The 22,550-nt window shown below is 39.0% G+C and overlaps 1 protein-coding gene across 2 annotated transcripts; it reads left to right on the top strand.

Moving 5' to 3' along the window:
• Positions 1 to 108: 108 nt before the first annotated feature.
• LOC121515109 (myosin heavy chain, fast skeletal muscle-like) lies at positions 109 to 20,348 on the top strand. 2 transcript variants are annotated; one of them, XM_041795710.1, is made up of 41 exons: positions 109 to 277; positions 9,217 to 9,254; positions 9,813 to 10,036; positions 10,123 to 10,266; positions 10,365 to 10,521; positions 10,599 to 10,626; positions 10,716 to 10,827; positions 10,926 to 11,018; positions 11,109 to 11,172; positions 11,253 to 11,351; positions 11,444 to 11,547; positions 11,663 to 11,801; positions 11,947 to 12,065; positions 12,318 to 12,467; positions 12,560 to 12,730; positions 12,841 to 13,141; positions 13,264 to 13,337; positions 13,436 to 13,523; positions 13,649 to 13,766; positions 13,848 to 13,971; positions 14,617 to 14,753; positions 14,833 to 15,088; positions 15,170 to 15,412; positions 15,501 to 15,677; positions 15,759 to 15,904; positions 15,998 to 16,088; positions 16,175 to 16,564; positions 16,665 to 16,791; positions 16,882 to 17,000; positions 17,087 to 17,283; positions 17,558 to 17,741; positions 17,843 to 18,008; positions 18,134 to 18,258; positions 18,366 to 18,674; positions 18,768 to 18,971; positions 19,059 to 19,184; positions 19,300 to 19,470; positions 19,561 to 19,665; positions 19,767 to 19,862; positions 19,959 to 20,090; positions 20,250 to 20,348. In XM_041795710.1, the coding sequence occupies exons 3-41, from the start codon at positions 9,830 to 9,832 to the stop codon at positions 20,268 to 20,270; spliced, it is 5,814 nt and encodes a 1,937-aa protein (XP_041651644.1). In that variant the 5' UTR covers positions 109 to 277; positions 9,217 to 9,254; positions 9,813 to 9,829; the 3' UTR covers positions 20,271 to 20,348. The 2 variants fall into 2 exon arrangements, with proteins under 2 accessions (XP_041651644.1, XP_041651645.1); XM_041795711.1 differs by lacking the exon at positions 109 to 277 and adding an exon at positions 5,199 to 5,286.
• The last annotated feature ends 2,202 nt before the right edge of the window (positions 20,349 to 22,550 follow it).

Here is a 22,550-nt window from a genome sequence, read left to right as displayed (position 1 = left end):
ACGTCTGAAATAAAGATACAGGGAGAAGGCGGGAAGATGTGGTTCGGTTCTGGAAAGAGAAGAACAAAGACATGGACACGGACACGTCGATGTGTTCAGATAGCCTTGATAAGTGAAGCGCTCACATCTTTCATCTTTGGAGGGACGACTCTGGCTACAACCAGAGGATGTCTGAGAAACTCCCAGCTTCCTCATCCACAGTTGAGCTCCTCGCTGTTAGCTGACATGCATAAAAATACTCCTGGAAGTGTGATGCCTTTTAGGGGCGGACAGATAAGTAAGTATACTGGAAAACTTTCAGGGTGAATTTTCTGAGAAATCCTGAACAAGCGGGCTTCTCTGACAGTTAAGAAGTGTGTTCAGTTTTTTGTTATCTGAAACAAGAAAATGCTACCAAATTATGATAAAGGTTCACACTTTAATAAGTTTACTGCACCTAACCTTCAAAACAAATCATTCGACATAATGATGTATAAGAGTAGCAGGTCTAGCCCAGCCTTTATCATGAATTTCTTTCTGGCATCATCAATGGTGCCTTCAAATGCTATGAATTCAACCAAGAACTACCATGAATATGATCATCATTTACAACCCCAACATTAATAATCAAAATCGTCTCATTTGCACTTTTCCTGAGATTATTTTAGAGTCTGGGTCAGCGAATAAATAGGCCTATGTAGGTAGGCAGAGCAGCAGAATCATGCTTTTTTATTTTCAGTTCTGTGGGTTGGCCCAAACACACTAAAATGGGTTTTAAGGTCTTTGCACCCATTCAATTCAAGTAAAGGCTTTTTAATTGTTCAAGAAAATGCTTACAAGCAGTAGTTCTCAGCTTTAGGACCCACTGCAGTCTCCTAAATGACAAATTGTGACTCAAGTTTAAAAATAAATCAGCAAAACATATTTATTATGAAAAACGTTGCAGTTCCAATCTTGGATAGAATAAAATATATGACTGAAAAAAACAGGACAAAACACATACATTTTACATCTCATTTCCTCATGATAATGTGTAAATGTTTGTTGATTTTCAAGAGGCTTCCTGGAATTATGTAATTGTAACAGGAAAAAGCAGTTTTGTTATCCCAAGAAAACAGATAAGCTAGTTCAAATTTAGAGAAAACATTTAAATGGGCCTATTTTCTCTGTAAAGCAGAGTAAAATAAAATGCATGGACGTGTGATCACTAATCATGGTCACAGTCATTCATATACTTTTGCCTTCGTTTTCGATGAGGTAGCATACTGCAGCCATTCTCTTAGAGTTTAGGAGTAACATATTAATATGCACACACAATCACAAACAATCTGAAGTTATGGATGGATTTATAAATTCAATAAACAAGGATGCATCGTGATTCAGAGGTGGAAGATTCTGCATCGATTTATAAATGTCCAACAATCGATAATCGTTAGTAATTTAAATATTTAATACTCTGGAATAGCAGGAACAAAAACGTGGAACCCTGACATGCAGTGCATAACAGCAAGATTTATATCACCAGTTTATCTGTGAAGAAGGACATTTCATGTCTGTAATTTCAGATGTGTTACAAGGAAAGGATGCTGCTACCTTTGGTTCAGTGCAACTCTAAATTTCCAATTTAAACACATCTTCCATTATCGTAACCCTATGATTCGTAATTGAATCATGAGGTACCTAAAGATTCCCACCTCTATTATACACTCCTCAAACAGTGCATTTACTGAAGGTTTGTAAATGGACCTGAGCTTGTAGCGCTTTTCTAGTCGCCGTATAAAAGCTGTTCTATTTGGAAGGAAGTACAGTCCAGATTAGATCAGTTATTCAACCATTTAATGAAGCATCTCAATATGTAAGGCAATACACGAAAAGTACTCAGCTGAGGACTCTGTTCCGCTTGTCACGCAGGACAGCCAGAAAGAGCCTCTAACAAAGGAAGTTACAATATTTTATACACTATGAGGCAGTGCCCCTCTCTCAAGACAATTTTGCAGAAGTGCGCTGCACCCTCATACATGCATAGATGCATGCATCTGTATGCATTTACACGCCACTGACAAAAGAGTGGGGCCAAAAGGGGGTGTGTGTTTCCCTGCACCGAGCGTACTAGTGGACCCCTCTCTTTTGTGCCTGGATGGTGAATATATGTATAGTAAAAAACTGGTCAGTATATATACTTGGGTGGCTGTAAATATACCTGAGTGACCCGCCTGTGTAAGGTCTACTTTTAGGAAACACTGCAGTATAATAAATGTTGCAACAGAAAACATCAACCAGTTATCTTTGCCATGCAATGTTAAGCTAATGTTAATAACTTATTCACCGCGTTCCACATTATTATGCAAACGACGTTTTTCTCTGATTTTCTAAATAGTAATGCAAATGACAGTCATAATATTTTTCAAGTCATCAACAGTTAGAGTATAATTCAAATGTTTTTGAACAAACTTCATAATGATAACTTTTTTTTTTTTTTTTTTAAATAAAAACCTCCAAATGCACTTTTCCACATGTTCCACATTATTAAGCAGGCCACAGGTTTCAGCAATATGGGAAAGAAAAAGGATCTCTCTGCTGCTGAAAAGTGTCAAATAGTGTAATGCCTTGGACAAGGAATGAAAACATTCGATATTTCAGGAAAATTTAAGCATGATCATCGTACTTTGAAGAAATTTGTGGCTGATTCAGAGCACAGACAGGTTTGTGCAGATAAGGACATAATGAGGAAGGTTTCTGATGGACACATACATCAGATTAAGAGAGCAGATGCTAAAATGCCATTACAAAGCAGCAAACAAGTATTTGAAGCTGCTGGTGCCTCTGGAGTCCCACCAACCTCAAGGTGTAGGATCCTCCAGAGGCTTGCAGTCATGTCTAAACCTACTATTCAGCCACCCCTAACCAATGCTCACAAGCAGAAATGGTTGCAGTGGGCCCAGAAATACATGAAGACTCATTTTCAAACAGTCTTGTTGACTGATGAGTGCCATGCAACCCTGGATGGACCAGATGGAGGAGTAGTGGATGGTTGGTGGATGGCCACCATGTCCCAATGAGGCCGGGACGTCAACAAGGAGGGGGCGGAGTCATGTTTGGGCCAGAATCATGAGGAGAGAGCTGATAGGCCCCTTTAGGGTCCCTGAAGGTGTGAAAATGACCTCAGCAAAGTATATAGAGTTTCTGACTGACCACTTTCTTCCATGGTACAAAAAGAGAATTGTGCCTTTGGTAGCAAAATTTTCTTCAAGCATGACAATGCTCCATCTCATGCTGCAAAGAATCCCTCTGTGTCGTTGGCTGCTATGGGCATAAAAGGAGAGAAACTCATGGTGTGGCCCCCATCCTCCCCTGACCTCAACCCTACTGAGAACCTTTGGAGCATCCTCAAGCTAAAGATCTATGAGGGTGGGAGGCAGTTCACATCAAAACAGCAGCTCTGGGAGGATATTCTGACATCCTGCAAAAAAAATTCAAGCAGAAACGCTCCAAAAACTCACAAGTTCAATGGATGCAAGAATAGTGAAGGTGATATCAAAGAAGGGCTCCTATGTTAACATCGAACTTGTCCTATTAAGATGTTTTTGATTGAAATAGCTTTGATTTCAGTAAATATGACCCCCTGATGCTGTAATTTCTATAAATGACCATTTTCAGTTCTTTAAAACCTATAAAATGTTTTAAAAAGCTGTTGTGCTTAATAATGTGGAACAGTGCATTTTGAGGTTTTTATTTATTTATTTTTTTTAATTTTTGTCATTATGAAGTTTGTTCAAAAACATTTGAATTATGCTCTAATGGCTGATGACTTGAAAAATATTCTGTCATTTGCATTAATATTTAGGGAAACCAGAGAAAAATATCATTTGCATAATGATGTGGAACGCGGTGTAGTGTGATCGCTGGGGGTCTGCCCTGAGCGGCGGAAAGATCTATCCCCCGTGGAGTCCAGACATTGGTGATGGTGGTGATGGCTGAAGAAGTCATCTTGGTCCATCTGAACGTGATGGACATGTAGACTTGGTGGTGATGGGGAGATGGAGGGTCGCTCGAAACCAAGCCATGAATGAACTGATGGAGGAGAGAGCAAGATTTAAAAGGAGCAGCAGTGATATGATAGGCTAACAATGAAGGAGTGGAGCAGTGCTATTGGATAGGTGTGAGCAGGTGATGTGAACAGCTGATTATGATGTAGCAGAGAGCATGACTGAGGGAGTGCATGAAATAGTGCAGGCATGACCTACTAAACCAGCGTAGAGAATATGGGCTTCCTGACTAAACTTACACTAAGCTTCATTTCTTGAAGGAGTATGACAGACGGCCCCAACAATTGGAGTTTACAAAGACATGGCATGTGTTAAATATTGCACCTCTAGTTTCAAGAACAACTGTCTCAGTATGGCTCTTCACTTCAACTCACTCTTAAATGTTTAAATGGACAAACGAGTAACTTTTTAATGAAAAATCACAATATATAATAATATTTTGGAACTAAAATTCTTTTTTTTTTTTTTAATCTAAAGATGTTGATTTTTTCAATTTTCAGTCTTTACCTACCAGGACATGTTGCCTATTTAAGGTACAAATTTTAACATTTTCACCCTTCTTTAAATAGTATATTTATGAACTTTAAAACTTTTCATTACTATGAGTTTAATTTATTGTTTCTACAAAATCAAAATACAATGACAAAAGTTATTCACATATGTTATAAATACTTTGGACAAAAAATCATCAGCAAGTACTTTCACCTCTGACCTATGTAGAGGATCTGAGCAACAAGCATACGTACAGCAGGGAAATTTCCTTTGAAACATATTTAGGAGTAATCAATATTTCACATCTTTCTATTAGTGATTATGTTTATTGTGTAAGGCCATAGGATACATTTATGTAAGTAAAATGTCCTTGTTGTATACCTCTATGAGGGCAACTTTTCCACCAGGATACAAACATTCAATGCCTGACCGTCAGAGTTGGAAAAGTACTAAACTATTGTACCCAAGTAAAAGTAAAGTTACTTTAGATAAAATTTACTTAAGAAGAAGTAAAAGTACTAATATATGAAACCATTCAAGTACAAGTAAAAAGTAAGTAAAATTTACTCAAAGTACTGAGTAGCTACTTTTGATACCTGAGGGGTTGTACAGTAAAATATGATCTTTTCTCAGTGTGAAATAACTACAAGAGAATATGAATCTATAACCAGGTTGTTTTCTATAAGGTGTGACTTAACTTCAAGTCAAAGCAACAGCTGCTTTGGGATGAAATGAGGAATCATACTCTCACTACTGACATTTTGTGCTGGTAAAGTCAAACTTTTTCAAACCATTTTCTTGTTAGCATAGAGTTAAAACCTCCTTGTTTTGCCTTTAAGTGTTAATTTTTTACTCAGTACTTGATGCTTTCTAAAATATAGTGAATTACAACACTTCCCTCAGAATGTACTTAAGTAAATGTAATTATTTTTAAAATTGCTCAAAAAAGTACAAGTACAGAAAAATCTTCTCAATTACAGTAACTTGAGTAAATGTAATTAGATACTTTCTACCCCTGCTGATAGTAAAAGTGATCAAATTCACTTCATTATTTTCAACAGCAACTTATAAATGTTCATTCACAAATATTTTCCATATCCAAACTTTAACAAATGTGAAAAAATAACAACACAATGTTCATGGTTAGTGTCTCTGTCACCTCACACATCATTTTTACACAACTTGTTTGAATCTATTTGATTGCTGGTCTGGAGGTAAATGGCCTGACCTGACTTATGTAATTGACCAAAACCCTGCTCCAGTGTTACTCATCATGATAGGTACAGCCTCAAAGTGCTCCTCCCCCCACAGCCTGTCAAATGATTGTGTCCCCCAAGATGAGGAAACCATTTTTTGACTGGATCTCCTCCAAGAATATGTAGAAAAAAGCTCATGGCACACTGACAAAAGCATTTATGCACTGTATTCTGCCATTATTTAAAGATTACTCTGTGATCAAGCACTATGTGGTGGTCTGCCTTGTGCTTCTTACTGCTTGGTTGTAAAGTGCTTGTCCTCAGTGGCTTTCCCTGCAAAGGACTCCTAAGCAATGGTTTAGATTATAAGGCCATGATCTATGTAATAATGGTTGTGATGTTTATTATCAAGTAACTGGTTACAGTGGCTCTCAAAAGTGTTCATACCCCTGTCAATGCAAGAAAAATGATGTGAAGATATATAATTTTAAAATGTATTCCACATTAAATGTAACAAATACCATCAAACCAAAAACAGCCAAAATCTATAGGGATGTATTAATAGGGAAAAAAAAACCAAAACAAAAGCTGTAGAAATATAAAGATTCCTAGACCAAAACTTCATATGAGCACCTTTTGATTTTAGTTAAACATTCAGTCTTTGGGGTTTGAAGTTCTAAACAGATATTACCTTACTTATTGTAACAAAGTGGTTTTCAAACAGGCTTTTGTAGATGTCTTAAATCCACTGTATATGTTGGCAGCACCCTGATCTGTTACCAGCAAAGGACGCTTTAAGTTATGTTGCTCAACAACAAATCTGATCACCGTGGCTGAAGTGTAATGCCCAAGTGATTTGTAGATGCACACAGGAGGACCTAACAAACAAGATGCCCTCTGTGTAGTCACTCTCATTCTTCACATGGGCTACAGCTCCCTTTATACTGAGTTTTTCTGACACAAATAGATTGTGCCATGATTGGTCATACAACTTCCACCCATTTCTAGCTCTCTTTGGTGGCTGGTAAGCCAACTGGCTTTTCTGAAGCTGCAACAAGTGTTGTCTGTGTCAAAACTGCAGCCCCCACCGTAGTACACCACGGAACACCACCTGACCTCCGACCCCCTGGTCTTTCCTTTCCCTCTCAGTACTCTGACACATATCCCATTTCAGTGAGCAGGCGTAATTAGATAGAGGCGATACAACAAATGTTAAGTGAGTTTCAAGAAAACACAATATAAATGTCAACACAAGTTTATTACAATATTGAAGAGTTCATTCAATTCCACACGGAGCTGACTAACTCAAAAGATCTGAGAGGATTGTACCCATCTAATTTAAATTTCAAAATATTGATACTGCTCTTGTGGAATTAAAAAAACGATTCACTCAAATAAAATTCATAAAGCTAAAATCATTTTTAAATAAAACTGGCAACAGTGATGTCTAATTTCCCTTGAATTCTGTAAAGAAAAACCTGTTGAGTTTGAAGGGTTGGAACTGAAAATCAGCACCACAAAAATAGAAACTCTGATCCGTTTCCATTCAAAGTAGCCTTAATAGAAAAGCTTTGGCATCTGACCAAAAGAGGTACGCTGGAGTGGGAGGGCTTTGCTGCAAGCCATTAATCAGCCACGTTCTCAAAGGCACTCTGTGAGGAAATCAGTCCCCTAAACATGAACTTATCTTAAATGTTGTTTTTCTTTTCTTTTTTAGGAAAAAAAATATGTATTTTGATTTTAACCTCATGAAACTACAAATTCATTTCTGCATAAGAAAAAATCTCTGACTAAAGCATATTAGGTGTACTACAGAGGGGAGGGTTAGAATGACTTTACTTTAGGTAAGATTAAATAAAAGTCAAGTTTTTGAAAGCGAGTGCACACAAGAATATGATGTTACAATTGTAGGATAATCAGTAAAATTCTACCAGTCCAGATGTTGCTGATGTTATATCACTGTTTTACTATGAAACTTCTGTCTCATCCAGCATAGCTTCTATTGATGGTGCATTAGTGTTAATTATGTATTTTAACATTCTTTTGAGTACATCATTTCCAACAACTTGTTTTCATTTGATTTGCATCGGTATCAATATATTGCTGAAAATCATTCTAAGATCCAGTAGAGTGCAAGGAAGTTTGCAGAATGGGAATCTGCTTCTTAACACTTATGGGTGTGTCTCATTAAATCAGTGCAATATTATGGTCAAAAGTTAATTTTGATCTGTCAGTCCACATTCAGTCTAACTTAAGAATGAATTTCCTCTCTTTGACAACATGGAAACTTTATTCAGCTCCACACAGCAACCTTTAAACTACTCAGCTCACTTGATGGAGCATGACAGAGGTGCCCCTAACAAATGAGTCTTAGCATATGTGTCTCAGCATGTGCTCTCTTTACATACCAAGTCAGAAGACAACTGTCGGAGTCCTACCACTGAATTCAACTCAAGCTACACTGCACACTAAATCAGAGAAAGTAGCACATTAAATTCTGGTTTTAAGAGGCAGTAGAAATACTGTGAAATTATCTGAGTTCACTAATAAGGTGATTATGTTTGATGTTTTGCTCTTAAACCTTGCTTTTTAAATTACGTTTGCATAAACAATCACAATTACAAAAAATAATTCAGCTAAAAAAAATTGGAGGCAACCACCAGTCTGTCAGTGTATAAAAATAGATAACATCATCTGCTTTCATTTGCTTTATGTTGCCTGATTGACTTTGATATATTAAACAAATGTGGTAACCTTTAAGTACTAAACATTTTTTTCCCAAAATAAAACAGTAAATGAAACATAGTTGGGTCCTTTGGAGGCTCTAAAAGTGTTCCCTGTAAAGTAACAATTCCATGTAAAGAAAGCAATCGAAGTTTTTTTTTCTCCCAGCCCTCATGATGCTTCCACCTTTTATATACAGGAATTTAACAAAACAGACCTCTTGCAATAAAAACTAGAGAGGAATGAATCTTGAAGCTGTGTCTACCTTAAATGTGAGTTATTAAGCCACAGTATCATTTTGGTTGTCTGGATTATAACTAAGTATTGCCTTTAATTCTGTTTGCTTGATGTATAAAAAAACTCCAAAGTTACTTGTTAGTTACTTGTGCTGGTTAAATATTTTAAACTCCTCAAGACTCAACTTTCAGTGCAACCATATTTGGAAGATGGTCTTGTTTGAGCAGTGCTTTGTAAGCAAACTAGACCGAATATAAGGGGCAGGGTCTGAGCTTCAGAGTGTGTGGTGTAGAGGACCAGTGGACTTTCAGCTTGTGGTGAGGACACCTCCTGCTCTTCACTTTCACTCTCAGTGCATTCCTCTGTTTAGAAATAAGTTTACAAGAAGTAGTGCCATGTAATGGTGAAATTATATTATTCAGTGCACATGGTGCTCTCTTCAAACTCAGGATTTAGATGGATAGTGTGTTTATAGTTTAATGTTACACGTATTCTATTCATTTTACTTATTTCAGCTGTTGACTTAAATATGTTTTCAACAGGATTGTGGACACCAACATTCTTTTCACAAAGGGGAAGGGTGAGTTTTTTGCTGTTTTTGTTTTCAGATTATTTACTGTATTTCTGAACCAGAGTTGTGTTAATTCTGTAACTTCAATCAGTGAGTTACACACTGCAGTAGTCCACTCTGTTGCCTCCCATCTTCCATCCTCACAAGGAGCCAGTCTTTGTATGAAGAGTTTGCATCTCTTCACCTAACTGCATGCTCTTTTTCCTGGCTTCTCTGCTTTCCTGACTTGGCTGAGGTTAATTTTCGGAGCTTGGGATTGTGCAGTTGTAAATGTCAGGACAAAACAATGTTCAGTTTAACACTTAATGTGTATACTGGTAGTAGCCAGCATCAGGCCCAGTTTCTGGTGGGAGCTTCAGCATCTCAGCAAGAGTTTTAAAGGGCCAGTGTGAACTATAAGAAAAACAGTCATTCTATAAGAGTGGCATGTCTTCATTATTAATGAAGCCATTTGTCAGTATGAAATCATTTTGGTGACACTGTTTACTTTTTAGAACAAAACTCACTGTTTAAATGATAAACAATATTTACATCAATCTAACATTGCTATTGTTTTATCTGTTACAGAGACATAAACCGCCACCATGAGTACCGACGCCGAGATGGCCGTTTATGGCAAGGCTGCCATTTACCTCAGGAAGCCTGAGAAGGAGAGGATTGAGGCTCAGAACAAACCTTTTGATGCCAAGACTGCCTGCTATGTGGCTGATGCCAAGGAGCTGTACCTCAAGGGCACAATCATCAAGAAAGATGGTGGCAAAGTCACTGTCAAAGTCTTGGATACTGAGGAGGTTGGTATCAGTAAGTTAAAGTGAACTTCTTCAATGTTGTCATTGTGTGACTGTGAGTTCTCATTGTGATAAATGTTCCCTTCCAGGAGAGGACAGTCAAGGAAGATGACGTCTCTCCTATGAACCCTCCCAAGTTCGACAAAATTGAGGACATGGCCATGATGACCCATCTCAATGAAGCCTCTGTGCTTTATAACCTCAAAGAGCGTTATGCCGCATGGATGATCTACGTAAGAAAATAGCACCATGAAAAACAAGAACATTTTGAAGATGATTTGATGTGTAGAACATGTTGAGGTAACTGTTCAATCTCTTTGACTGCTTCCAGACCTACTCCGGCTTGTTCTGTGCAACTGTGAACCCCTACAAGTGGCTCCCAGTGTACGACGCTGAGGTTGTGAGTGCCTACAGAGGCAAGAAGCGTATGGAGGCTCCCCCCCACATCTTCTCCGTCTCTGACAACGCTTATCAGTTCATGCTTACTGGTAAGACATAACCATAATGTAATTTGTCAAGATGTCTAGTTTCATATTAATTACACTTTTTTTAATTATTTCAACAGATAGGGAGAACCAGTCTGTCTTGATCACGTAAGATTAACTTTTCTTTTAAAAATTATAGTCTTGTCTAAATCTTGTCTTATCTTGAACAAGCTCTTACAAGTCTTTTCTATACCTAGTGGAGAATCTGGTGCTGGAAAGACTGTGAACACCAAGCGTGTCATCCAGTACTTCGCAACAATCTCAGTTGGTGGAGGTGGAGACAAGAAGAAGGAGACAGGAAAGATGGGGGTCAGTATATGTGAAATCAACACAGTTCAGAGTTCTTCAATCAGTTTCTAGTGGAAGTACATTATTTTTCTTTAACTATCTCTATATCTGCATCACAGGGTTCCCTTGAGGATCAGATTATTGCTGCTAATCCTCTGCTGGAGGCCTATGGTAATGCCAAGACTGTGAGAAATGACAACTCCTCTCGTTTCGTAAGTACTGAAGAATTTCTTCAAATGTGTTAGGTCTCTTCACACGTTGCCAGTGATCATTGAGGTTAAAACTACCTTTGTTCCCAATAGGGTAAATTCATCAGAATTCATTTCGGCACAACTGGCAAACTGGCTAGTGCTGATATTGAGACATGTAAGTAACACACCTTTTAGTACTTAAGTTGACAACAATAAAGAATTGGCAAGGATATGACTTATGAAAAACATTTGCAGATCTGCTGGAGAAGTCTAGAGTGACATTCCAGCTTCCTGATGAGAGAGGCTACCACATCTTCTACCAGATGATGACCAACCACAAACCCGAGCTGCTTGGTAAACACACTAACTTGTTGCTCATTGTTAATCCTCATTACAGTTGTCTTTTAGAACAATGTATTTAACCTTTGTTCATGTTTGATCTCCAGAAATTGCTCTCATCACAACCAACCCCTATGACTTCCCCATGTGCAGCATGGGTCAGATCACTGTGGCCAGCATTGATGACAAAGTTGAGCTGGAAGCCACTGATGTGAGTAATATTCCCTTCAAAATGTTTCAATTTGATAATCATGCATTAAATACAACTTCAGAGCACATATTCACTATGTGATTATCTTCTCTTTGTACACATTTTCTAAATATAGAACGCCATTGATATCCTGGGCTTCAGCGGTGAGGAGAAGATGAGCATCTACAAGATGACTGGTGCTGTACTCCACCATGGTAACATGAAGTTCAAGCAGAAGCAGCGTGAAGAGCAGGCTGAGCCTGATGGCACAGAGGGTAAGTTCTTATGTCAACACAAAATTACAGCTAGAGAACAACAATAGTAACCTTTTCTATTTGGCTGGTTTGTCTTTTACAAATCCAGCGATGTCCAGAACCACAGGCTGTATCTATTTACCTATAAACACTTAACAATTGACAGATGCTGACAAGGTTGCTTACCTGCTGGGTCTGAACTCTGCTGATATGCTTAAGGCTCTGTGCTATCCCAGAGTGAAGGTCGGAAATGAGTTTGTCACCAAGGGACAGACCGTGCCTCAGGTAAACATGAAAAAAAAAAAGAAAAAAAAACACTATATCATGTGTTTTTATCATTTATGTTCAATATAAGATATAAAGTAAAATGATTTAAATGTGAAAGTATTCCATTTATCATTGCTTTTAATGGTTCAATACATAGGACAAATGCACGATGCTGTACCTGTTGAGCATAATCTGAGATAAAGTTGTTTTCTTTTGATGTTTGGTGTCAAAAATTCCTCCCTGACTATATTGAAATATTTTTCTCTTCAGGTGCTGAACGCTGTGACTGCCCTGGCCAAGTCTATCTATGAGAGGATGTTCTTGTGGATGGTCATTCGTATCAACCAGATGTTGGACACCAAACAGCCAAGGCAGTTCTTCATTGGTGTGCTGGATATTGCTGGCTTTGAGATCTTTGATGTAAGAGTCATACTCAACGATGCAGTCTGTGACAAACACAATCCCCCTTTTCTGACTGCAAAAATTCACGCTGTTTTTCTTTTTCCCTACAGTTCAACACCTTGGAGCAGCTTTGCATTAACTTCACCAATGAGAAACTGCAACAGTTCTTCAATCACCACATGTTTGTCCTGGAGCAGGAGGAGTACAAGAAGGAGGGTATTATCTGGGAGTTCATTGACTTTGGTATGGACTTGGCTGCCTGCATTGAGCTGATTGAGAAGGTAATGGCAATATTTTGAGATACAACAAATTATTCAGTGTAAAACTCAATGCAAATGTATGGACTCTGTGTCAACACAAATGACATAACATATCTGTCTGTCCTCTAAAGCCCATGGGTATCTTCTCCATCCTTGAAGAGGAGTGCATGTTCCCCAAGGCTACAGACACTTCCTTCAAGAACAAGCTGTATGACCAGCATCTTGGCAAATGCAAAGCATTTGAGAAGCCCAAGCCTGCAAAGGGCAAGGTTGAGGCCCACTTCTCCCTGGTGCACTATGCCGGTACTGTGGACTACAACATCGCCGGCTGGCTGGACAAGAACAAGGACCCATTGAACGAGTCTGTTCTTCAGCTGTACCAGAAGTCCTCAGTTAAACTGCTGGCTCTTTTGTATCCTCCTGTTGTTGAGGGTATGTATGTCAACTGCAGTGAAATAGATTTCTTAAGATTTTACCTTGAGAATTTTCTTACCGTGGGATATGCTGGTCTACACTATACGACTCTTTATAAAAATGTCTTAATTTATCAACAGAGACCGGTGGCGGCGGCAAGAAGGGAGGCAAGAAGAAGGGTGGTTCCATGCAGACTGTGTCCTCCCAGTTTAGGGTAACACTTCACATTGCAATTAGTCCCTCTGTTAATATTCAAACTCACAATTGAAAAAAAAAACTTTGTATGAAACAAGTTTACTTGTGGATCTACAGGAGAACTTGGGCAAGCTGATGACCAACTTGAGGAGCACCCATCCTCACTTTGTGCGTTGCCTGATTCCCAATGAGTCTAAGACTCCAGGTACATAGACAACATAATCTCACAAGACTGTTTAAGAACTGGTTTGGCCTTGCTGGTGTCCTTTATCTGCATGCTGCTCATACAAAAAATGGACATACGTGGAAATAAGATTTGCCTCTTTACAGGTCTCATGGAGAACTTCCTGGTCATCCACCAGCTCAGGTGTAACGGTGTGCTGGAGGGTATCAGAATCTGCAGAAAAGGTTTCCCCAGCAGAATCCTCTATGGTGACTTCAAGCAGAGGTAACATTTGATATGTTAGTATCAATAATGTAGAGGAATGAAGGACATTCCTTATGCTGAAAATGATCTCTCTCATAAAAGATACAAGGTGCTGAATGCCAGTGTCATCCCTGAGGGCCAGTTCATTGATAACAAGAAGGCTTCAGAGAAGCTGCTTGGATCAATTGATGTTGATCACGACCAGTACAGATTTGGACACACCAAGGTAAGCTGCCTTCATCGTTTTAATTTACATCTGCTTTAGAAAGAGGAGAGGTAATAAGTCAAAACTTTATAGCATTTCCAAACAAAATTACAAATTGGCTACCGTCTTTAAAGTCATTTCCAATGTAACATAAAAGGATTAACAAAGAAAAAAATCTTAAGCCATGGCCAGGTTAACAAGAAAAAGGAGCAATTGAAAAGACAAAATGGAAAAGAAATAGCTCCCTCATGTGGTCACTTACACACTTGACACTTTTCTATTTCAGGACACCCAGGCTTTATTTGAACAGTTGTTACCTTGCTTGCTGCAGCTGTTAGGACGTGTGCTCTGTTCTCTGCTGCAAAAAATTAAGAAACACGTTTGTAATATGACTAAAATTTAATTCAGTTTATGGTGATTTCATGTTGACTGTTGTCAGTGGGCTGCTTTGTCTAAACCACTTTTTGCTGCTATAAATTTTGGAATTTCTCCTTGTGGGGCTAATAAAGGAATATGTTATGTTATCTTATATAGGGACTATAATAACCACACATCAGCTGTCAAAAACCCGTGTCATATTTTTTTGAATCATTGAGTTTTGTTAGTTGTTTAGGTTGTATGCTGTAATGCAGACTGTCTATTTCTATTTCTATTCTATTTATTAAGGTGTTCTTCAAGGCTGGTCTTCTGGGTACCCTTGAGGAGATGAGAGATGAAAAACTTGCATCTCTGGTCACCATGACTCAGGCTATGTGCCGTGGATACCTCATGAGAAAGGAGTTTGTGCAGATGATGGAGAGGAGGTACATTTACATTAATTTACTGACTTTGGAAAGAAATATTTTAAACTACCTGGTCTAAACATAAAATTCATTTTCAAAGGGATGCCATCTACACCATCCAGTACAATGTCCGCTCATTCATGAATGTCAAACACTGGCCATGGATGAAAGTTTACTACAAGATCAAGCCCCTGCTGAAGAGTGCTGAGACTGAGAAGGAGCTGGCGCAGATGAAGGAGAACTATGAGAAGATGCAGTCTGACCTGGCTGCTGCCCTCGCCAAGAAAAAGGAGCTGGAGGAGAAGATGGTGTCCCTTCTGCAGGAGAAGAACGATCTGCAGCTGCAAGTTGCATCTGTAAGTGTACACTTGCCTTTTATCCATCTGTGGTCCATATAATGTGGATCTACTAACAGCTGTTTTTACAACACAAAATAGGAAGCAGAGAATCTGTCAGATGCTGAAGAGAGATGCGAGGGACTCATCAAGAGCAAGATTCAGCTGGAGGCCAAACTCAAAGAGACAACTGAGAGACTGGAGGATGAAGAGGAAATCAATGCTGAGCTCACTGCCAAGAAGAGAAAACTTGAGGATGAATGCTCTGAGCTCAAGAAGGATATTGATGACCTGGAGCTTACCTTGGCCAAAGTGGAGAAGGAGAAACATGCCACTGAGAACAAGGTTTGAAACTAATTGTTAATGTTGTAGATCAAATCAATTTATGCCCAGATATTACCACATTATAACAACATTATGCTTGCTAATTTAGGTGAAGAACCTGACTGAGGAGATGGCCTCTCAGGATGAGAGCATTGCTAAGCTGACCAAGGAAAAGAAAGCCCTCCAGGAGGCTCATCAGCAGACCCTTGATGATCTGCAGGCTGAGGAAGACAAGGTCAACACCCTGACCAAGGCCAAGACCAAGCTTGAGCAGCAAGTGGATGATGTAAGTAAAAAAAAGTCGCTCAGATTGCCAAATTAACATGGCTGTTGAACCTTGTCATTAAAAACTCCAATCACTGTTCAGCTTGAGGGCTCACTGGAGCAAGAGAAGAAGCTGCGTATGGACCTGGAGAGAGCCAAGAGAAAGCTGGAGGGTGATCTGAAACTGGCCCAGGAATCCATCATGGATCTTGAGAATGACAAGCAGCAGTCTGATGAGAAACTCAAGAAGTAACATTATTTTTGCATTTAAGCAAAAATCATAGAAAATAACTTTGGACAACATGAACTCTTACCATCAAAATTTCTCTGTGATTCTCACAGGAAGGACTTTGAAATCAGCCAGCTCCTCAGCAAGATTGAGGATGAGCAGTCACTGGGTGCTCAGCTTCAGAAGAAGATCAAGGAGCTCCAGGTGAATTATTGTGTTACATAGAATATGATGCATGAATGTATGTTGAGTGAAAGTTAACCAGAAAACAATGCACCTACATTCACCAGGCCCGCATTGAGGAACTGGAAGAGGAGATTGAGGCTGAGCGTGCTGCTCGTGCCAAGGTTGAGAAGCAGAGAGCTGACCTCTCCAGAGAACTTGAGGAGATCAGTGAGAGGCTGGAGGAGGCCGGTGGTGCTACTGCTGCTCAGATTGAGATGAACAAGAAGCGTGAGGCTGAGTTCCAGAAGCTCCGTCGTGATCTTGAGGAGTCTACCCTGCAGCATGAAGCCACTGCTGCTGCTCTGCGCAAGAAGCAGGCTGACAGCGTTGCTGAGCTGGGTGAGCAGATCGACAACCTCCAGCGTGTCAAGCAGAAGCTTGAGAAGGAAAAGAGTGAATACAAGATGGAGATTGATGACCTCTCCAGCAACATGGAAGCTGTTGCTAAAGCAAAGGTACACAGTGCTTTCACAGTCAAATCCATCCTATATATGATCAGTAAACAAGATCATCAACACCCTCATCAAATCTGACAATCTCTCTTTTGTTCATTAGGGAAATCTTGAGAAGATGTGCCGTACTCTTGAGGACCAACTTAGTGAACTGAAGACCAAGAATGATGAAAACGTCCGTCAAATCAATGACTTGGGTGCACAGAAAGCCCGTCTCCTGACAGAAAATGGTATTTCAAAATGATCAGTGACTGATCTGAGTCTTTTTATACTGTAAAGTAGAACACAAAACTAATGTTTCATGACATCTTTCTCACAAGGTGAGTTCGGCCGTCAAATTGAGGAGAAGGAAGCCCTTGTCTCCCAGCTGACCAGAGGCAAACAGGCCTTCACACAGCAGGTTGAGGAGCTGAAGAGACAGATTGAAGAGGAGGTTAAGGTAAGAAAACTTTTAAATTGTACTGATGTGGTTTTTTTGTGGATCATTTCAACATTTCTCACACAGATCACTATTTCCCACAACAGGCCAAGAATGCTCTTGCCCATGCAGTGCAATCAGCCCGCCATGACTGTGATCTGCTGAGGGAGCAGTTTGAGGAGGAGCAGGAGGCAAAGGCTGAGCTGCAGCGTGGCATGTCCAAGGCCAACAGTGAGGTGGCTCAGTGGAGAAGCAAGTATGAAACTGATGCCATCCAGCGTACTGAGGAGCTTGAGGAGGCCAAGTGAGTAATTTTTCAAGTTTTACAATAAAAGAAACAGAAAGTGAGATCAATAGACATAAAGCAATACAGCGTACCTCAAATGACAATAGTACTGTCCGTACCAACACCTTGATTACCCCAAATTATCTAAACATTGTGTTAACATTTTTTAAGAATCTTTTTGGGTTGCAATACCTTCTTAATAAAATCTGGACTCAAAGATCTGCTTTAATGTGTGGAACATTATGTGAATGTCATAGTTATCACTAACACCAATCCTCATCTCTACAAACAGGAAAAAGCTTGCCCAGCGCCTCCAGGAGGCTGAGGAACAGATTGAGGCTGTCAATTCCAAGTGCGCCTCTCTGGAGAAGACCAAACAGAGACTCCAGAGTGAGGTGGAGGACCTCATGATTGATGTGGAGAGAGCTAATGGCCTGGCTGCCAACCTTGACAAGAAGCAGAGGAACTTTGATAAGGTATTTTTTACTTCTGTCACATCTATACAAACAAAAAAAAAAACGCTCATTTGATGTTTATGTGAATTGAACAATAATAAAACAAATGAACTGCATTACAGGTGCTGGCAGAGTGGAAACAGAAGTACGAGGAGGGTCAGGCCGAGCTTGAGGGAGCCCAGAAGGAGGCCCGTTCTCTCAGCACTGAGCTGTTCAAGATGAAGAACTCATACGAGGAAGCTCTGGATCAGCTGGAGACCATGAAGCGTGAAAACAAGAACCTGCAGCGTGAGTTACAACACACTACAGAGACATTGTGTCACTGAAGTGTTTTTCTTAAAATGCATTTCCCGCTGACTTTACATCTTGATGTTTAACAAAACTGATTACAAAATTCATGCATTTCTCTGCAGAGGAGATCTCAGATCTGACTGAACAGATTGGTGAGACTGGCAAGAGCATCCATGAGCTGGAGAAGGCCAAGAAGCAGGTGGAGACTGAGAAGTCTGAGATCCAGACAGCTCTCGAAGAGGCTGAGGTACATTTTTTCCCAAGTGATATTCTGAAAGAAAAGTCTACAGCATAGATAAACACTTTACAAAATATGGAGGTAGAAATTTAAATATTATTCTCTGCTGTCATTAGGGAACCCTGGAGCATGAGGAGTCTAAGATCCTGCGTGTCCAGCTGGAGCTCAACCAGATCAAGGGTGAGGTGGACAGGAAGCTGGCAGAGAAAGATGAGGAGATGGAGCAGATCAAGAGGAACAGCCAGAGGGTGATTGACTCCATGCAGAGCACTCTGGACTCTGAGGTCAGGAGCAGGAACGATGCCCTGAGAATCAAGAAGAAGATGGAGGGTGACCTGAATGAGATGGAGATTCAGCTGAGCCACGCCAATCGCCAGGCTGCTGAGTCCCAGAAGCAGCTGAGAAATGTGCAGGCACAGCTGAAGGTATAGTAGGAACTACTGTTTGTTCAAATATTGTACTTACTTCAATTATATTTTTACATTATGTAAATAAATCGTTAAATCTTTTTTCACAAGGACGCACAACTGCACCTTGATGATGCCGTGAGAGCTCAGGATGACCTCAAGGAACAGGCTGCTATGGTTGATCGCAGGAATGGTCTCATGGTGGCTGAAATTGAGGAACTCAGAGCTGCTCTGGAACAGACAGAGAGAAGCCGCAAGGTTGCTGAGCAGGAGCTGGTGGACGCAAGTGAGCGTGTTGGACTTCTGCACTCACAGGTATTTTTTGTTTTCTGATCTGCCAACTTCTTCAACAATCTTCACATTTATGCCAGAGTAATGACAAACCTCAATCTCATGTTTCAGAACACAAGTCTGTTGAACACCAAGAAGAAGCTTGAGGCTGATCTGGTCCAGATCCAGAGTGAAGTTGACGACACTGTTCAGGAAGCAAGAAATGCAGAGGAGAAGGCCAAGAAGGCCATCACTGATGTACGTGTTTGAACTCAACTCATAATTAATCTTTTCCCTCATTAATGTATCACATACATGCATTGTTATTTCTCTCTCTTACATGTTTCTGATTATTATTGACTGTTATCCTCAGGCTGCTATGATGGCTGAGGAGCTGAAGAAGGAGCAGGATACCAGCGCGCACCTGGAGAGAATGAAGAAGAACCTTGAGGTTGCTGTCAAGGACCTGCAGCATCGCCTGGATGAGGCTGAAAACTTGGCCATGAAGGGTGGCAAGAAGCAGCTTCAGAAACTTGAGTCCAGGGTAAGCAAACAAGTCATGTCAACAATCTGGAAAAGTGATTGAATACTTTGAAATTAATTAATGCATTTAATATTCTACTGTTTTCTAAAGGTGCGTGAGCTGGAGACAGAGGTTGAGGCTGAGCAGAGACGTGGAGCTGATGCTGTTAAGGGTGTCCGCAAGTATGAGAGGAGAGTGAAGGAGCTCACCTATCAGGTAATGTCAATATTAATAATAGGTCGCTTGGAATGTCAAAATCAGTACAATAGAACTTCAAAATTGTATATATATAAAAATGAAAATATCTATTATCATAGACTGAGGAGGACAAGAAGAATGTTACCAGGCTTCAGGATCTGGTTGACAAGTTGCAGCTCAAGGTGAAGGCCTACAAGAGGCAGGCCGAGGAAGCGGTAAGGACAAAGTACTTCTTGTAAACAAAACCAATTTGATACAGTTTATATATGGTAATAACTGAACAATTTTTGTACCTTCATTGTCTATTTCAGGAGGAGCAGGCCAATACCCATCTGTCCAAGCTGAGGAAGATCCAGCATGAGCTTGAGGAGGCTGAGGAGCGTGCTGACATTGCAGAGTCCCAGGTCAACAAAATGAGGGCTAAGAGCCGCGACACTGGCAAGGTAAATGTATAACTAACGTACACATTTCTGTCATTAAAAAAATTGTTAGTGTTGTATACATTTAATGAAGCACTAGTTTGAAATCCTAAAATATATATATTCACATCTGAAGCTTATTAATTTTAAACTCACATTTCCATTTATCTGCTTTTTTAACAGGGAAAAGATGCAGCTGAGTAAAGAAAACAGAGTGTCTGGCTTGGTTTAATCATATAATATGATATATCATGCTAACTCAATAAAGACTAAATTATTGACCTTTAAATGCTGTTTGTAATACTTTATCTCTTGATTTCCAATGAAAAGTGGGGAATGTGAGTGATTTAGAAAACATACATGAATGTGTACAACTAAAAAGGTTTTACAATAATGAAATTGTTTTAAACCATTACTTTCTTAAAATTTAATAATTGCCAACTAGTCTTTGCCTGAAAAAGACTGGGATTAAATTGGTTAGGTTCTAGGTTGTTTTTAATAAATCAGCATTAAATGAATTATGAGAAGAAAAGCTGCAACTTAAGTCATTTCAGTTGTTCCCTGTGCCATAGACACTACTGTAAATAAATAAAATTTTCAATCACAGTTTCTTACTGTGCTTTGGCCAGACACAGAATTGGGATACCACACAAAAGTTATTGTTTTTTTGTTTTGTTTTTTTTGTTTTTTTGTTTTTTTTTTTTAATCTGAGGGAAACAACGCTTGTATATTCATAGTTGGCTCAATCAGAACACAATCAGCTGTATTTTCTCAAAATTAAGTAAATACATGATGTTAACATTAACTTCTAAGTCCTCTAAATGGTGATACATACTTCTATTACTTATTCCAAACAGTCTGAAGGGAAACGGAACAAAGGCACTTTAAAAACACAGCATATACTGTAAAGCTGACTTGTTAGTTGTGTAAGACATAGGAAAGAGGGTAATCAAATCTAACAGATGTTCTGTAACAGCTGGTTGGTTGTCCTAACCCTCCAAAGGACATTCATACATATTAAAAAATATATGTTCCAATATAGCCTTTAAGAAGTAGTGATTGGTTTATAGTGTGGTGTGATTGGTTGAAATAGTTTCCACCAAACATTGATGTGAATCAGTCTAAAAGACAGGGTTCCTTTGTAAGGATTCAAATTACAACATAAAGTAACAAGTGAATGAAAGAAATGTGTTTTTTAGACTGATTATTGATGCTTTTGACATTTGGAGAGGATACTGCTTAACAAGTGGAATGGTTGACATTCAAAGTGCAATGATATGCATAGGGCCAAAAATGGACTGAAGCTATGTCTGCAGAGTCAGTTAAAGTGTTAATAGCTTGACATATGAGTGTGAATACCGAAGGCATATCTCTTACAGCTTATCACAAGTAGTAGTTACATATTTTTTATTATTTATTTCTTAAACTATTAACTATTATATGGTTGCAGAAATTGCTTCAGGCTGATTTCCTCTGCTTCACAAAGTATTAAGATTTTAAATCCTTACTTTGATTGAACAAATTAATTAACATAATTCAGAACAGGTACATGTTTTACTACAAATGAATGTTCTACTATATTTTTCATGTGAAAATAATCAGTTGTAATTAATGAATGAAGATGTCTTCTTAAGACCTTATTAACTTTATTAGGCAAACATAATCCCAAATTCAGGATGTGCCTTGCTAATGGAAGCTTGAAACATAAGATGTATGTTCAAGCTGCAAATGCCAAACTCATCCAAGCATCAGCTGTCAGCCTTACCATTTAAGGTATGTGTCCCTAATTTAACTTTTGCTTTGTCAGCAACACACATTCAATGCAAGAATCCAAAGCTGTGGCAGTGAAAGAAAACATTAGTAGTTCATGTTTATGGTGAAATTATTCATTAATGATGCTTCAAATGATGTGCACACATGAAGTGGTATCATAAAATACAACATTTTTTAATCAATCAAAAAAAATTTATATGGATTAATTTTCTTAAAATAGCTCTAGTAGGTGTTTACAGTGACTACTAAATTATTTGAAATATGACAATGTGCTTAGATGTTAATATTTATAGTGTAAATAATTTTATATGCATTAATTTTAGTCATTAAAAGCTTTGTGGCTCAAGCTCAACAGTTGGCTGTGAGAAATAAAAAAACATCGACAGAGATGCATGCATGTACTTATATGAACCTAAGTTTGTAGAGAACAACTTAATTGCATTAACTAAGGGTAGCTGTAGGATTTACATCCATTAAAAACACCCCCTGAGAAGAGTCAGCCAGCAGGTGGCAGAAATTTAGGATCAAGGAATGCTTTAAAATAGATCAAAGGGTTGTGAAGTAAGAGAAGCAGCTGGCACTTGTGAGTCTGTTGGACTTCTGATGCTAACATTTCCATTAAAATTCACAAATCAAAACACATCTTCTGACTAGGAATGACATTGATTGCAGAAGCAAGGATTGTCAAATGAGCCAACGCATCCTAAATTA

Source organism: Cheilinus undulatus, linkage group 9 (genome assembly GCF_018320785.1).
Source record: "Cheilinus undulatus linkage group 9, ASM1832078v1, whole genome shotgun sequence".
In the NCBI taxonomy this organism is placed as follows: Eukaryota; Metazoa; Chordata; class Actinopteri; order Labriformes; family Labridae; genus Cheilinus; species Cheilinus undulatus.
This window is presented reverse-complemented; position numbering and strand designations above follow the sequence as displayed.

Excerpts from the sequence above, each read along its gene's own strand:
- LOC121515109 (XM_041795710.1), top strand. The coding sequence starts at position 9,830 with ATGAGTACCGACGCCGAGATGGCCGTTTATGGCAAGGCTGCCATTTAC. Across the intron at positions 11,352-11,443 it reads CCACAAACCCGAGCTGCTTG|AAATTGCTCTCATCACAACC; the intron begins GTAAACACACTA and ends TTTGATCTCCAG. Across the intron at positions 18,675-18,767 it reads ATGTGCAGGCACAGCTGAAG|GACGCACAACTGCACCTTGA; the intron begins GTATAGTAGGAA and ends TTTTTTCACAAG.